Consider the following 17,018-nt stretch of genomic DNA (forward strand, 5'->3'; position numbering starts at 1 on the left):
CAGTATTAATATTGAGTATTTTTCTTAGCTGGAATGCTTATTAAGAAGGAAGGAACATAACAATAACCATTGAGAAAAAATATAATACTGGACCACTATTGATACCTACTAAGCATGTTAGTGGTGCTTGCAGTGCAACCTGTGAGCCCATGGTGGACCTTGGAGACATTTTTATATTGCTTGTGAGCAACAGCAAGAATGAACTGCTATACAGTTGATGTCATGTTGTAACATGGCAGCAAAAACTCAAGACTAAGACAACAGCTGCCTTCAGTTTTTCTACACTAGCTGTTATAGCAGACAGTTTAATGTAAACACAATAACCTCAATAATGGCTAAGAAACTTCTTTTGGCTGTTCCCTTAAGAGGTCAGCACAACAAATCATCAGCCTCCATTTCCCACTATCCCAAGCTGTCCTTTTCACATCAGCCCTCTGCATGTTCACCACAACTACATCCATGAACCTCTTCTGAGGTTTTCCTCTTGCCGGGAAGCATATTCAGCATCCATTGTCCAGTATGTCCTTCCTCTTCACATGTCCAAACCATCTCAGCCTTGCCTCTTTATCACCAAACTGCTTAACCCGAGTTGTCCCTCTTATGTGCTCATTTCTAATCTTGTCCATCCTGGTCACTCCCGATCTTAGCATCTTCAATCCTGCCACCTGCAGCTCTCGCCTTCCTGGATATTCTTCTTCCATCTGAAAACATAGTCCACGGAGACTCCTGACCTAATTTGTCAACCTGTCCATCATCACTGCAAATAAAGAGAGCCAATTCCTGATGTAATCCCATCACCACCTTGAACCCATCTAGCCTTTGACCACTGTCTCACTATAAGACACACTAACCAAGCAAAGTAGTATAAAAAGTAAAAGGATGTTATGTATTGGTACAGACTCCAACCTTCATTCTCCTCCACTTTTCTAGTAAGAGAAAACTGAAGCATACAATTAAGAAGATGTGGTCCATAACAAATGTCCGTGTGGGAGCAGCAGACCATGCTGAAGAGCAGTGCGTGGGAATTAACCCTCAGTTGCCCAGAGCCCTCTGAATACCACCCAGGTATTCAGCACATCTCCGTGGGACCACCTTAAAAGATTGAGAAGCCAGTGAACCACTAGGAGCGTCTGTCTGGTATAACTGTGTTTTAAGGTGGACTGACATCTACTTGATCTTGCCAGCTACCTCCACTGTGTGTGTCGCCTTTAACAGACAACCCTAGAAGTGTCAGTTACCGCGATATCTTGAAGAGGAGATCCCGCGATAGCACGACCGAGTTGCAACTCGTTTGCTTATTGGTCTGAGGGTACTGTTGTAAGATGGCGCCCAACGAAATATGAGTGGTCTACAGAAAGAAAAACTGCAGCTAACCATCTAACGAAAATCGAGGGGAAATAAAGAATAACCCAGCCACAGAAAACACCGAAATCACTTCGATTTCCTGCTTGTTGTAAGAGGAGTGGCGTTTCGAGGGCAGAGAAGCGGCTCAGACCTCGGCCCGGTTGAGGAAGAGAGGTAGCTAACGCGCCCGCTAACGTTAGCCTGCTGGCTTTAGAGAAAACAGAAAAAATGTAGTCGGTGTAACGTTACCGATACAAGAGAGCTAGCCGAGCTGCCGCTGCTTCCTGTTTAGATGTCGCCTGCGTGGATGCCGACGTGTGCCTGTTTGTGTGCACGGTGGCGTTTATACGCGTTTCCAAACACAGCTGTGACTGCATCTGATTTGCAAACAACACGCGGCTAGTTAGCAGTGCACCTGGCTAACCTAGCGCCTTGTGTAATCAGCTGTTAGATTGGCTGCTTTCAAAATATCGACCCATACGTTTAATAATAACATAGTTACTGTTTAAAACTTGCATCTTTTCCTTATGCAGCGCTTTCCATCGGTGGCTTGAATACTGCATCAGATTTGGAAAGTGACCGCGCTTTTGTCCCAGCTCGTTTTCAGTCAGTCAGAATTAACCCTTTCCTATTACTATCGCTGTGCGCTGCAGCTGGACAGTGAGCTGTAGGTCAGTTTGTAAACACTAGTGAAACCGATGCCAGCGCAGCGATTATCATCTTCTGTATTTAATGCATTTGAGAAATGAATGGAGAAGTGTATTGTACCGATTTTAAGAATAAGGGTGATGTGCAAAGCTGTAAAATATAAAAGGGATAAACATGATAGGCCGTACTTTGAAGATACGGGAAAGAGTTGTTGAAGCTCTGTTAAAGAGAGGGACCATCGGCGAGCAGCTCTATGACTTCATCCCACGAAAGAGCACTATAGGGTGTTTACCTTGAAGGAGTTGATCACGACGTAATAGAGACGGTTTGCACTGGTGATGGACAGGCTGACAGATGAGGTCAGGCAAGAGTCTCCGTGCACTGTGATGGCAGACGACATTTGTAGTGAGAGCAGGAAACCGGTGGAGGTATGATCTGGAGAGAAGAGGAATGAAAGGCAGTTCAAGGAAGATGGACTACATATGTGTGAATGAGGGGGAGACAGATGAAAAGATGAAGCCGCAAGGAGGAGATGCAGTAAAGGTGGATAGGTTTATATACCTGTGGTGTACCATCCAAAGCAAGGGACAATGCACCATTGAAATGAAGAAGAGAGCACAGGATTTATGATAGAAGGAAGAGTAAAAGACAAGAATTACAAGATGGCTGTGACATCTGCTATGATGGATGGTTTGGAGACACTGGCACTGAAGGACGGGATCAGAAATGAGTGATTCAAGAGGCAAAGTTGGAGAGGTGGTTTGGACATGTGCAGAGGAATAGTTGGTAGACAGGATAAAGGATATTCAGTATGGAGCTGCCAGATGGGAGGAAAAGGGGAGGACCATAGACAAGATTCATGGCTAAAGTGAGGGAGAACATGCAGGGCATTGGTGTGGTGGAGGGGGATGCAAGGACTATGGTTAGATGGAGGAAGATACTCTGCTTTGGCCACCCCAAGAGGGAGCGGCTGAAAAAAAGGATGATCTTTAGTACATCTGTGTTGTCAAGCGTTACTGAAATTTCTGTTCATGTTACTGTTAATGGGCTTTGATTTAAAACTGTGCTAAATTAAATTAACTTTCCTTCACAGGAGAGAAAACTGTCAGCAGCGATGAATAACTCACTGGACGGTACAGGCTCCTATGAGGAGCTAGTTAGGCAGAAAGCTCGTAGCATTCCTCAGCATCGCATGAAGGAGTTCCTGGAGTCCCTGGCCAGCAAAGGTCCAGACGCCCTGCAAGAGTTCAGCCAACAAAGCGGAGACACTACAACCACTACCACTACTATGGTGTACCAGCAAGAGACTAACTGCATCTACACAGACAGCACAGAGGTGGCAGGGTCATTGCTTGAGCTGGCATGTCCGGTAAATAACTACTCTAAATGATTAAAACCCAGTCTTTAAAAAGATTAAAAAATGAAGATTGGACTGCTTTCTGATGCAGGTGCAGGTGCAGGTCCAGCCACAGCAGCAACAGATACAGGAGAACACATCTCAGCAGCAGCCTGTGCAACAGAATACAGAGCAGCAGATAGTACAGGTCTGTACTTCTATTAGGTCTTTGTGCTGTGTATATCATTAAACTTGTTAATAATTAATTTCCCGAACTGCTGGCTTTTATTTTCAGGTGCAGATCCAGGGTCAGCAGCAAGGTCAGATGCTGGGCCAGGTTCTTCAAGTGCCCTCTGGCTCCCATCAACAGCTACAAGGTGTGACTACTGCACAGCTGATTCAGTCTGGGGAGCTTACAGAAGAGCAGCACCAACAAGTAAGTACAAAACAAATTCTCAGGATTGCAAATATTTAGTCAGTCACTTTGAATTTAATATTTTTCATCTTTACACTGGTATTAGCTGCAAGCGCAGTTGGTGGCAGCTGTTGCAGGGGGACAGCAGATCCAAATTCAGACAGTGGGGGCCCTCTCTCCCACCCAGCATCAAGACAGTGCAGAGAGGAGAGTAATGGGAACTACAGTTGCCACATCTCAGGGGGCAGGTGTCCTCCAGCCAGCTAAGAAGCGTAAAGTGGACATGCCCATCACTGTTTCCTATGCCCTACCTGCCCAGCAGGTAGCCACAGTCCTGGCTATCCCTCAGGCACAAGGTCAGCAGCAAAGTTATGTATCTCTGCGGCCAGACCTCCTAACTGTGGACAGCTCCCACCTTTACAGTGCCACAGGTACTATTACCAGTCCCACAGGGGAGACCTGGACCATCCCTGTGTATTCTGCACCCACTGCATCTGGAGGCCGTGAGCAGGTAACGCATATTGCCATCCCACAGGAGGCTTATGGAACAGTGCAAGTTGCGGGAACAAACACTACAACAATGCCAACACAAGTTACTATTGAAAATGACAAGCTGAAAATCCCTGCCAGCCAAAGCCAGACAGCACAGGCTGTTTCCAGCATAACAAGCTCTGGAGCCATGGGAAGCCAGGAAGAAGTGGTGCACACGCTGGCCGCAAACACACTGTTCCCTGCTCAGTTGATGAATGGAAACATCCACATCCCCGTGGCAGTACAGGGCTACTCAAATGCTACACAGTCCCTTATTTGGGACCCACAGCAGCAGGTGCTGCATACACAGGGGTTGACAGGACAGGACGCACAGCAGCTACAGGTAATAACACAGGTATTCAGCTATGTTTATTTTCACTTTGAAATGTAGATATGGTAGTCCTCAGTGATTGAGATAACATTGTTTATGTGCTTATGCCTATGCAGGGTCAGACAGTTGTAGCAGAGGTAGATGGTCAAGGCCAGCAGCAGGTGCAGGTGCAGGAACTGCTGCTGCCTGCTACTTTGAAGCCAGAGGAGGGGCTGGAGGTGTGGCGGCTTTGGGCTCAGCGTAAAAATGCAGAATTGGACAAATCAGACAAAAATAAACTTGCGCCAATTGGCAGTAAGTGTGCATACCCAATGATTATACATGAGTTAAAATGTTTAGATAAGGCATGTGTTGCCATTTCCTTTTCTTTCTTTTTTTTTATTCCCAGTCACTTTTTTTGTTTTGTGTATTTTAGGACGGCAGGCCCTGCGTTTTCAGGAGGATTTGGTGTCATGTGCAGTTGCTGAGCTCTGTATGGGTCTCTCTTTGATGACAACAGAGGCCCGGGGACTGGAAGGGGAGACTTATGAGGCTGATGTTCTTTACTATGTTTTTCTGTGCATACAAAAAGTAAGTTCACTGTGCAGGCTTGCCCCTTATCTTCATATCTTCACCCGTTAAATATTTGTTGATCTTTATCTGGTGTGTTAATACAATTGACTCCTCCTTTTTTCTTTTTTCTTCTTACAGTACATGTTTGATAATGGTCGTGTGGATGACATTTTCTCAGATCAGTACTACACCCGCTTTGCTCAGAGTCTACACCAGATCCTGGAGCCTTGGAGGCCATCTGTCCATCCACTAGGTGAGAGCAGCACGTGTTTACCAAAGCTCAGCTGTTTTCACACATGAACTCAGGATGGTGTCAGAGAATCAGCCTGGGATAATATACAAAGTTGCTATATCTCACGGGTAGCACAGCAGAAGATAATCTGCTTCAGATACATTCTCACTATTGGAATCCTTTGTTTGGATTAGGTGAAAGAGCGTGCATGAGTCAGTGCACAGTGCCTCCTTGGCTTGGTGTAAATTTTCCAGACAATTACTTGTGCTTTTCTCACATGGGTGCAATTGGACGTTACACAGATTTTGCACTAATGAGGTGGTGGTGTAAAGACAGCTTAATGTCTCATCTGACATTTGCATTTTTTCTGTTTGGTAATGTCTAGAAAAGCTCAGTGTAGTGCAAACGGTTCTAGTGTGTCTGTATTTACTTAGGCTCAGGGACCTGCCAGGCTTGCAGCACACTGGCAGAAACCCTGAACTAGAGCTTGACTAATACAGGATCTTTTAAGACCGATACCCCTATTTGGTGATTTAATAATCTGTCAGCCAATTTTTTTTTTTTCACAAATCATAAACATATTTCCCAAATATTTGTTATGTGCAGTTACTTATGAGTCTTTACTAAGATAAGATCACAGTGCAGTTTAAAAATAAGCTTAACTTCGTCACGGGACTAGTCGTTTAGGCTCTGATCAATACATTAAGATCAGTTGGTTGTTGTTTGCAGTGTTCCAAGTATATTTTTCTAACAGGGCAAATGGCAGAGTGCCCTCTGGTGGATAAGCTATGCAACATAATAAACACACAGCATTTTCTTCATATCTCTTCTTTACATTTTTCATTTTTATTTATTGGTTGTTATAAATGCTGATAGTGATATATTAAAACCTAGCAAAAATCAACAGATATATCATACAGGCTCTGACCTGAACTGCATATTAATTTAACTGCTGCTGTGGTCATGTTAAGAGCAGAATGTAATATACCTAGGGCTGCTCAATTAATCGAATTTTAATCACGATTACGATCTGGGCTTTCAACGATCATTAAAAATGACTGAGCCGATTATTAGCCCCTCCCTCATTTATCCGCGACACCTTAAAGGCCGGTCCGTGAAAATATTGTCGGGCATAAACCGGTCCGTGGCGCAAAAAAGGTTGGAGACCGCTGATTAAGAGGACCCGAGGGAAGCTCGGAAAGCTAAGCAGAAGTTATTTGGAGAGTGACTGCCGTTGGTTGAAAAGAGAGTTTAAAAAAAAAAACTTCAGTGGTGTTGCACACTTTTTTATATAATTTTTTTAAAGTCATTGTTAACCCTTTAAAGCCGGTCAGAGCAGCACGCTCCGTTTTGTGTAACTATTTTTAAATCCCTGTAGAACCTGAACCGTGTAAGCTAGCACAATAATTTGTTTTGCATATGAAACCGGAGGAGTTGTACTTACATCTTATGCCATCAGCTTGTCCTCGGTCACGGTTTCGTTCCACATATAGCTTTGCAAAAATTGCATAAAAAGCGCTTGCAGGAACAAAAACATAATATTCCAGAAACACGCTTTGCCGATCCTATCAGCTGTTTGTAACACTTCCCACAGTGAAATGATGCACATGCTGTTTTCTTTGCAAATCTGCATCATAGGATTGTTTTTTGTTTTTCCTGCAGTATATAAAAATTGCTGTATCTCCAAAATAAAACTATGAAGACACTCAAAATAAATTTCCTGTGGTGGGAAACTATTTTTTGCAACTTTATTGTATTTAAAGTTTTGAGGGATAAGCCTCTTAAATTTCTCCAAGTAGAAATATATGTAAACAAAACAAAAGCGATTTTCAAATTTTTTTGTAGTTTATTGCACTTTTTTGCAATTTATGTAATTACTATGGACTTAATGCATACATATTATTAAAATATGGGCTATAACAGTTGTATTGATGTATAGCAACTTGAAATGCTCCCACAAATGGCACTACAGCATGTAAAAAAATAATATAAGCTCTGGTGGACTTGGTTTATAGTAGGTCTTAAAGGGTTAAATAAATATCGTCAAATAATCGTGATCTCAATTTCAGTGAAAATAATCGTGATTATCATTTTTGCCATAATCGAGCAGCCCTAAATATACCTAACAAGATGTTCTACATACAGATGCTTGTTATTTTAAAAGTCTGATCTCTGTTCTGTTTATTGTTACAACATTCTAATCCATAGTTTTCATGTGATGTCAGAGCAGGTACTTGTCCACCTGGCAGGCAAAATGGTCCTGTGCGGTCCCTTGACCTCTTCTGTGGGACTTTGGGCTATCGGATGCATTAAGCAACATTTGTTTATAGCTGCCAGAATGGTGTAGAGTATGGCACCGACAGGTCAAATTGCACCAATCCCTGCTTCTCCACAGCAACCCAGACTGTCAGTGGTGGCTCATGTAAACTGTAGCAATGATCTACCTGACGTTGGAAAAACACTCAGTCAGCTTTACTGTTATGACACGACATTAATGTGACAAATTAATCCTAGTGTAACTTTTCTCAACTCAACAAAATGTAAGATTTATGTGTTGTAGTTGTTTTTTTTTTTTTTGGGGGGGGGGGTTGAGCTAGCTATGTAGCGCTTACCTTTGCGTTAATTCTGAAAAATTTCTTGTTCTTCACCTCTCACATGACAGAATTATTTACCCATCCAGATCAAAATACATGTAGATGTACACACCTTGAAAGCTTTTATCCCGGTGATAGATTCTTTACACGTAGATGTCAACAAACTGCATCTGTGTGAGAGATGTCGCCACTTTTATGGACTTGAATAAAGCTGCCAGAACAGAATATTTATTCCATAAAATTTACATAAGTAGTCTTGGCTTGAGATTCAAGAGAGTCAATAAACCTCTTGCCCCGCAGTACTGCCAACTGTCCACTATTGGCCGTTACAATGGAGCCATGCTTGCCCACCAGAGTAGTGAATTGGTCATTCAATTGAAAACGATGTATAGAATAAAATGAAGTGATGCTATTTTAAATCCAAGTCAGCTTCACTGGACCATCATATTGTTATGCATTATGGTGTTATACATTACAATTTTTAAATGTATAAGAGAAAGGTGACATGGTGACCTCAAGTCAGCGGTCCCCAACCCCCGGGCCTCGGAGTCGTTTGGTAAAAGGCCGCGAGAGTTGAGGCTCAGGTGTGAAATGTATGGTTTTCAGGGTTTTTATCGGTTTTCAGCGTTATTTTGTTATCGTTTTGATTGTTAACTCAGTTTTCCTGGAACTTTTCACGTGTGTTATGACTAAATCTTCTTTTTTTCGGTACCGGTACTAGTTTTATTTTGTTGTATTTATCCGCGACACATTAAAGGCCGGTCCGTGAAAATATTGTCGGACATAAACCGGTCTGTGGCGCAAAAAAGGTTGGAGACCGCTGCCTTAGGTCACATAGTAAGATGATAGGTATGTGGATTGTATAGAATTTTTTTGCTACATCAATTTCAAGTATTTATAGCTTCTTTTCTGGAAAATTCATATTTGAAGCTTTGTTGTGTGTCATGGCTTCAACTTCGTGTTTTGTCAGAATCAGTTTTATTGATCAAATGTTTGTCTGCTGAAAGATCTCGATTCAGTTCCTTTTGAACTCTTAATTGAAGGTAATTTAAATTCTGATCAGATGTCAGTGTAATTTGTAACTTCACTGATTGGCAAAGCATGTAAATGTAAGGTGGCAATTCAGTTTATTTTTTAAGTTCCAGACCTCCAACTGTTGATCTGGGCTTTGTTTCTTAGATCTATAAACTTTCTAATTGCAGTTACCATAAAGTTTTGTTCGTGGTGGTTATAAGGCGATGAAGCACCTTTTTTGTTTTAAAAAATTTTTTTTTTTAAAAAGACCACACAGGTCCTCTAATGCAGCGGTCCCCAACCCCCGGGCCTCGGACCGGTACCGGTCCGTGAGTCGTTTGGTACGGGCCGTGAGAGTTGAGGCTCAGGTGTGAAATGTATGGTTTTCAGGATTTTATCGGTTTTCAGCGTTATTTTGTCATCGTTTTTATCGTTAACTCTGTTTTCCTGGGTCTTTTCACGTGTGTTATGAATAAATCTTCTTTTTTTCGATACCGGTACTAGTTTTATTTTGTTGTATTTATCCGCGACACCTTAAAGGCCGGTCCGTGAAAATATTGTCGGGCATAAACCGGTCCGTGGCGCAAAAAAGGTTGGGGACCGCTGCTCTAATGTGTTCTTTGCCCTCTCCTGACAGGTTATGTTATTCCCAGTCATGTGACAGAGGAGATGTTGTGGGAATGTAAACAACTAGGAGCTCATTCTCCCTCGACACTGCTAACAACTTTAATGTTCTTCAATACCAAGTGAGTACCAAGTTAGGTGCTCTGAAGTGTTATGCTTACTGGAGTAACTTTATGTGGTTGTCTCATGCTTAAGTGGGCATGATAAACCCCTGTAAATAAGAGATACTCTTCATCTACAGCACAAATAACTCTTAACCCACAGAGCTACAAAATACTAAACGAGATTCTGCACCCTCCTGTACTGGCTTCATGGTTGCTTGCAATTCCTTTTTTTTTTCTGTTTCTACAGGTATTTCCACCTGAAAACAGTGGATCAGCATCTAAAAGTCGCCTTTTCAAAGGTGCTCAGGCACACCCGGAAGAGTCCCAACAATCCTAAAGATAAGAGCACCAGCATTAGATACCTAAAGTCGACAGAAAGGTTCATAGGGCAGAAAGGTAAGAGCATGCTGGGATTGCATTTGTGCTGCATTTCACAGGAAACCTTGATTCTAAGGACAAACTAATGGAGACTGTATGAACACTTTTTTTTTTTTCAGTGACAGATGATATGTACTCAGAGCAGCTTGAGGACCCTGAGAACCCACTGCGGTGCCCCATCAAACTCTATGATTTCTACCTCTTCAAATGGTAAATGCAAAACACTATGAAGGACACTGAAGGGAATCGGTGAATGAGATATTAAGAAGTGTAAAATGTTACCTCAAAGAGATAATCTATGCAACCAGTAAAAAGTAAATACATTTTAAACAATGTGGTGCTTTTCATGCTTTTTCACTCTGGCCGTGGTTAGTGGTTGCCTCCTTTAAATAAAACTGCATTTCTGTTAATCATATGGGAAGCGGAGTATATAGAGCAGTTTGTGCTGAGGTTCTTAAAGGTGTGAGAACACTGTTGCTAGGCAACTGACAAAATATATATATGCTATATAACTTTTCTCTTGCTCTTCTCTCCAAAAGGTGACTAATTTTTTGTTTCCTACTTTTGAGCATTACCAGTGATAAAAGCTACAAATGTTTGGCTTTCGTTGGCATTACATTGCAGTGGCACTCCATTGTTAACAAATGTTATGTTATTAATATCACATTAATATGTGATTTTGGTACCTTTTTTATTTCAGGAAATGGTGAAAATTCTTGGATTCAAGGGGCTGTATGGATATTGTCTTTTTTGTATTTATGGACTTTCAAAATTTGCAGTTGTATGATCCCAAACTGTGCTCTGTAATCAGTATGTGTACCGTAATTCACAAGATTAATGCCTGGATTTCAAACTGACCCCACACCGAGCATAAACTCCAGGGGATTTTTTTTTTATTTAATGTACATTTGCCAGAGGTGACTGGGGATGACTGTTGTGCTAGACTCCTTAACTACTCTGGGCTTTTAATCGTTATTAGTCCATGCAGTACAGCCAACCAATGACAACAAAACTTATTTTTCTTTCTGTACTTCACATATTCATGAGAATTGTGATCAGATCATGAGCCAGATGAGCTACTGACGTTCTGGTTCCTCTTAAGGTTTACCAGAGAAGCGAGAGTACACCTGTGCCTCTCCACTGTTCTGATTGTGACACAGTGTGTTACACTTGGTTAATTTAGCTTATTTAATTTATTTGACATATTACTAAATTTAAGATTGTGGACATTGTTGTGTACTGTTTTGAGCATATAAGGTACTCTGGACAAGTTGAATCTTACCTGCTGTCCTGTTAAAAGGTAAAAATCTGTTGTGAAAGCAATCCTCACCACTAAACCTTTTGCCTCTGTTCCCACACAGAAAAGAATTGTATGCAGTTTTTTTTTTTTTTGTAAGGGGGGGGAATAAAACGAAACTTTGATTTGTTATATGAAGCGTTTCCTGAAAATGTCCTCACCATGTCCTCTTTGTCTCTTTCAGTCCACAGAGTGCTAAAGGTCGTAATGACACCTTCTACCTGACACCTGAGCCCGTGGTGGCTCCAAATAGCCCCATCTGGTACTCAACTCAGCCAATCCCAAAAGAACAGCTGGAGCAGATGCTCGCCCGCATCCTTGTTGTTCGTGAAATCCAGGAAGCCATTAACATGTCCGAGAACGTGCACTAGTTGGACTGAAGGAGAATGAAAAACGAACTCAGCTCTTCTTTCTTCACCAAGCCTTTGATTGCTCTTTATGAGTAGTTTTGTATACTCTCACACCCTCCTGTGGTCTTTAAGGGTGGCATGTATTGTATATGTTTATTTTCATTATGTGTCAGCATATCTCACACATACGGACTGTAAATACACGTACAACCAATAGATTGTTTGTCTTACTGAGGCAATCATTTTTTTTTTGTTTTGGCCAAAGGATTTAGTATCTAATCTTTTTATTGGACCTGAACTCTAATTTAAGTGTTATTTTTAACTGTTGGTTCTCTTTACCAACAGTCTGGAACAGCTTAATAATAATTTTCTTTCCTGTTTTGTTTTAACCTGTAATATATTTCATATATATATTTTCACTGGGGTTGGCCTGCGCTGTGCTGCTTTTCTTAGACATCTCTTTTTTGTTGCTTTAGTTTTCCTCTTTTGCCTTGGTCACTATTAAGTGTCACAGTGAATACCTCAGTGGTATTAAAACTGCATTAAGTAGCCAAACGTAGGCTAAGAGCTCATTTTCAAGTTGTGGGAGTTCTTTGTGTTTTACTCTTGCCTGTCTGGAACTGAGTTTTAATGCACACACTCTGAATTGGGAGGTGACTTACATTGTTTGCTTAAACCGCAGCACCACCTGTCGGACTCGCTCAGCAGCATCAAATAGGAGGACTTTAATCTGCTCCTGTTTTGATTGCAACAATGCGTCACTGCTCTGCTCGCATTTGCTACACGCTGGAGGTGCGGTTTTGGATGCTGACTGCTGCTGGACCTTCTTTTCTTCCCAAAATTCACCTGACGAGGCATCTGTTGTATTATACATGTCTATTACAGGAGAGGTGAAAGACTCTAAAAAAAGTGGGTTAGCCGTTAATGTTCTATAATGTACAAAACTCATGCCTCCTTCATGTACTGTAATAGGTTCATCTAAGGAGAATGGCAGTGCCTGGGTGTTTTTTGAAACATGACCTTTTTGTACAGCCACTATACCATGTGTCTGCCTTTCTAGCCAGTCCAGTATGAAGTCTGCACATGCGTCTTTAAGTACCGATAGCCTGCATTGTGTGATTATAAGATGATGCACAATGATTTTTCAGGAAAAACAAAGAGCTGAATAAAAGTCATCTTACAATGGCACTTTATCAGTAGTCACAATAAAAATAAAAACTTTAAAAATGAGATAGAAAGACATGCTGTGCTAACATTAAATATTTTGTCAGTAACTTGTAGTATGTGCCAGTATATACAGGTACCAGCCTCAATATTTTTTTGCCACGATAGGTAGGGTAACAGGTTTGACCTGATTTCTTCTTCCTTGAATTCATTCTCTTCTAATGACGATAGAAGCTGCTCTTTCTTTTATCTGCATGTTGTCAGGCCAGTTTTCTGCCTGCAGGGCCCGACCGCATACAGTATACACGTCCTTCTGTCTGAGCTGATGTATGATGGCAAAATTTTTTATGTAGTCTTTCTTTACATAATACATCTTCCAGCATGCCTGTTCAGTTGAAGTGTGTGGCTGGATTGAGCAGTGAAGAGGAAGGAAGTAATCGCCTCAGTAGGTTGCCCGGGTTTAAAATCTGCTGCATTGTGTTCTGTGGTGGGTCAGCTGCAGGTTTCTGTCGGGGTTGGTGACGGTGGCTCCTCCCCGATCGCGCTCTCCGTGCTGAGGAGCTCTTAGGCCGATCCTGGATGTCGTTGTTGGCATTTAAACTGGCTCTCTGGATCTGTGAGCTCCTATAAACAACAAGTTCCCACTTAGAAGTCGCAATACAATACAGAGATAAATGATACACTTCCACCATGCTCACCATGCTGAGGTTCCTCCACTGAGCCAGTGTAACAGACACTGATGAACAAACACGTACTGCTCCTGAATAGACACAGAACAATGGGAAAATTATGTGGATGCTCATCCTTATATTTGGCATGACTCAAAAGTGCGCAAAATGTGCAGATTAGTAATAAATACAAGTATGTATTTTAATACTTGCAATGCCTCATTACATATCAAGATTAATTTAATATTAATAATCTATGACATTAGATTTCTTATGTTTGATGACCTTGTACGGGTGAGCAGACTTGAGGCGTACAGAAAGTACTTCGTTTAGCTGCAGTTAGGCTGTACTTGTACTTAAGTATTTCCATTTTACTTGTACTTTATATTTTAACCAGACATTAATCAATTTAATCTGGCGTAGCTTTCATTTTCAGATCAAGATCTAAAAGACAGAACATCTGATCAATTTATAAAATATGAAAAGAAGGACTGACCAGAGTCTGGACCATCCACATTCGATGCAGACGAAGGTCCTGCACAGCAGCCTTGATATCTGGCCGGATACCCCTCGCACACAGTTGTTGCAGCCAGAGCAGTGTTACAAATGTTCCTGTCCGGCCAATACCTGCACTGAAATCACAAAAACAATTCACCATTTGACTGATAATTCATTATAAACGACAAGAACAATACTGACAAAGACATTGTTAGAGGTCACACCTGCAGTGCACCACAGCCGGTCCCATACGAGGAATGGTTTCCAAATGCTGCCGCACATGCTCAGTGAAGACGCAGAGAGTAGATGGGCTCTTAGGGACTCCCCTGTCAGGCCAGGAGGGGTAGTAATAGTGTGTGATTATCCTGTCTGTTGGACAGTCTCTCTGAAACACAAACACCATAAGCGTTTATCTCTTTGATGGATTACAGGTATGGTCAATGCACACAGGAGTACGCTGCGGCAGGTTAAAGAGGGCACAGAGCATAATGCATGCGTCTTTCACTTACATGCCGGAGGTTAATGGTGGTGATAAAATAATCTGGCCCTTGTTTGCGAGTCACTGTTGTGACTTGGATGAGTCCATGATAAACTGTCCCTGGGTCCAGTGGCCAGTACTTGTCACAGAAAACCTGCACACAAAGAATGAATTGATAAGTTTAGAGCAAATGTCCTCTTTATCTATGTAAGTGAATGTGAATCCTCTAGAATAACCAGGTTACCTGCATTAACTGATCAGCTCCAACTATCAGTCTAATTATATTATAGACTGGACGTCATATTATCTGCCGCTAATGCCATTAATCCTGTGGTCCACATACTTTTCCATTTGCTGAATATTTAATGTACTTTTAGCTAAAACAGTGCACAGATTTATATGTAAGTTTGGGTCATTCTTCTTTGCAACATAGGTAAAAGTCTGAGCATATTAAAAAATTATATAGATAAACAATCGATTTAATTTTTAAGTTGTACATGGTTTATTTTCACTTTGTTTTAATTAAATAATTTGGCATACAACACTGAATGTCATAAATAAATAAATTGCCTACATATTAATTTATCTTTTTAGTCTTTATATACCATTTATTTATTTATTCAAGAAATGAATAAATAAATGGTTTGTTTGTTTTTTTGAAGTTCTAATGTAACAATAAAATAAGCTTCACACACACACACACACACACACACACACACACACACACACACACACACACACACACACACACACACCTACACACACAAACACAAAATGAGTAAGTGTCTCTCACTATGTCTTTGTGTTTCAGAGCTGTCACCATGACAACAATCCTGACGTTTTGCTCCCACACCATCCTCCAGAAGTCAGCTATGGTGTTGGGCAAAGGACCCTGGGTGCAAATGAAGTCTCTTTCTGATCCTCCACCCTGAATGCAGGCACACATTTAACAACCGGTGAAGACAGATGTAGGTAGGAAGAAGTGATTGAAGTTGAGGAAGTAAATGAGATCTTACAGGCACAAAGTTTGCATTGATGTAGTCGGTGTGTGGATAGGAGTTTTGAACAGAGAGCCTGACCCGACAGTGATCATCTACAACCAGATGTGGAAAAACAGACAAAAGTTTGAAATGTTGCTACGCATTCTTGTTATTCTTTGTATTATAAGAGGCATTGCACTTACACGGTAAAATGAATGGGTATCTGTTCTTTTCCCTGTTGACCTCAGAGTCCCCAGCCCTGGTGGGGAGATCTTTTCCAACTTCACTGAGCTCCTGCATGGACCCACAGACATTAACATGCATGAAAGCACAATCATAAATCTGTTTGCATTTCAAGCTTTAGACTTAAGAGTTACCTCAAACTCCCGTTTAAAGCCTCTGTAGCTATTAGCAGCCAATGCCTGGCACTGCAAATTAAACTCCTGCAAAATTTGCGCTCTTGGGAGAGTTTGCACCCTGTAAAAGACAACTTTTTAAAGAAAAACTAAAAATAACTTATCACTGTGTAACTAACAGTTAACCTTTCTCTTTTTTTTTGTCATTGTCCTATATTCATGATAGAACAGCTGACCAGCTGTTGTAAACATTAACGTGTGAGGAAAATGCTCCCAGTAAACATACTTTACTTTACACATTCTTTAAAATGTCACAGACAGGAGTAGAATGTAGTGTTTTTCTTTTTTGTCTTGTATTGGATTAGAAAAATGTACAACATCATCAAGTATAGTCTCTCAGCTGATATTCTCATGATCCTATAAGCACTCTTTATATCCTTACCTCATGTCTTTTTCAGGAAATCCCGCACTTTAAAAAAAAAAGTTGAGCGTCAATATCACTAAGATGACTCTAGTTTTGATCCTGTAAAAGAAAGAAAAACAAACAAGATAAATTAAGAACAGAATGTTAAAAACTAAAAACTGAAAGCGGTCAACACTGTGTTTACCTTTTGTTTCCCCCTCTCCTCCCACCTCATCCACTAAAACTAATTGTACCTTTGCAAGATAGACAGCTGACACCAGGAAACAGTTTTGGTTTTTCAGAAATTATTAGTTTTGTACAAAAAGCGTCTCTTCCTATTGCCACAAGACAAAAGGCCGTGCTGGCGTGTCGAGCACAGCCCAGCATTCACACTGAACAATTAGTATTACTCACCTGACAAGAAGAAAAACCTGCTCCAACAAGTTGTCAACCCCAAACACCCAACAGCAGAAGCACAAAACACAGTCCCAGAAGCTTTAGTGTCTTGTATTTTTTTTTCAGGCTTACCTTTGTAAATGGGCCTCAGATAAATGTTTTAAGTCCGCCACGGTCCGCTGAAGAAAAAGAGTAAAATACTACAGTTCTCCAAGGCATCTTAAAGGTGTCTGCTTTTAATTATGTTCCCTCTGTCCGTCTCTGTCCCTCTTTCTCTTCAGGCAGGAAGAAGTGGGATGGGTGGGGACAGTGGGTGGAGAGAGGA

General features: G+C 41.3%; 2 protein-coding genes across 3 annotated transcripts; one reads left to right on the forward strand and one right to left on the reverse strand.

The window, feature by feature from the left end:
* The first annotated feature begins 1,292 nt into the window (after positions 1-1,292).
* On the forward strand, positions 1,293-12,836 carry LOC146645474 (transcriptional regulator QRICH1-like). Of its 2 annotated transcripts, none has more exons than XM_085394583.1 (12): positions 1,293-1,518; positions 3,086-3,361; positions 3,441-3,536; positions 3,624-3,764; positions 3,850-4,629; positions 4,722-4,899; positions 5,021-5,175; positions 5,296-5,410; positions 9,635-9,743; positions 9,973-10,121; positions 10,223-10,313; positions 11,585-12,836. In XM_085394583.1, the coding sequence occupies exons 2-12, from the start codon at positions 3,107-3,109 to the stop codon at positions 11,769-11,771; spliced, it is 2,256 nt and encodes a 751-aa protein (XP_085250709.1). In that variant the 5' UTR covers positions 1,293-1,518; positions 3,086-3,106; the 3' UTR covers positions 11,772-12,836. The 2 variants fall into 2 exon arrangements, with proteins under 2 accessions (XP_085250709.1, XP_085250710.1); XM_085394584.1 differs by having other exon boundaries at positions 3,850-4,617.
* A 22-nt stretch (positions 12,837-12,858) lies between these two features.
* LOC146645475 (receptor-type tyrosine-protein phosphatase V-like) lies at positions 12,859-17,018 on the reverse strand. The gene is made up of 11 exons (XM_085394587.1): positions 16,826-17,018; positions 16,337-16,417; positions 15,916-16,015; positions 15,742-15,832; positions 15,575-15,651; positions 15,352-15,486; positions 14,590-14,712; positions 14,305-14,465; positions 14,079-14,214; positions 13,613-13,674; positions 12,859-13,538 (listed from the first exon to the last, which is right to left on the reverse strand). The coding sequence occupies exons 2-11, from the start codon at positions 16,339-16,341 to the stop codon at positions 13,304-13,306; spliced, it is 1,125 nt and encodes a 374-aa protein (XP_085250713.1). The 5' UTR covers positions 16,342-16,417; positions 16,826-17,018; the 3' UTR covers positions 12,859-13,303.

Source organism: Rhamphochromis longiceps, linkage group LG20, assembly GCF_057381845.1.
Source record: "Rhamphochromis longiceps isolate RC_006_pf linkage group LG20, R_longiceps_female_GT1.1, whole genome shotgun sequence".
NCBI lineage: Eukaryota > Metazoa > Chordata > Actinopteri > Cichliformes > Cichlidae > Rhamphochromis > Rhamphochromis longiceps.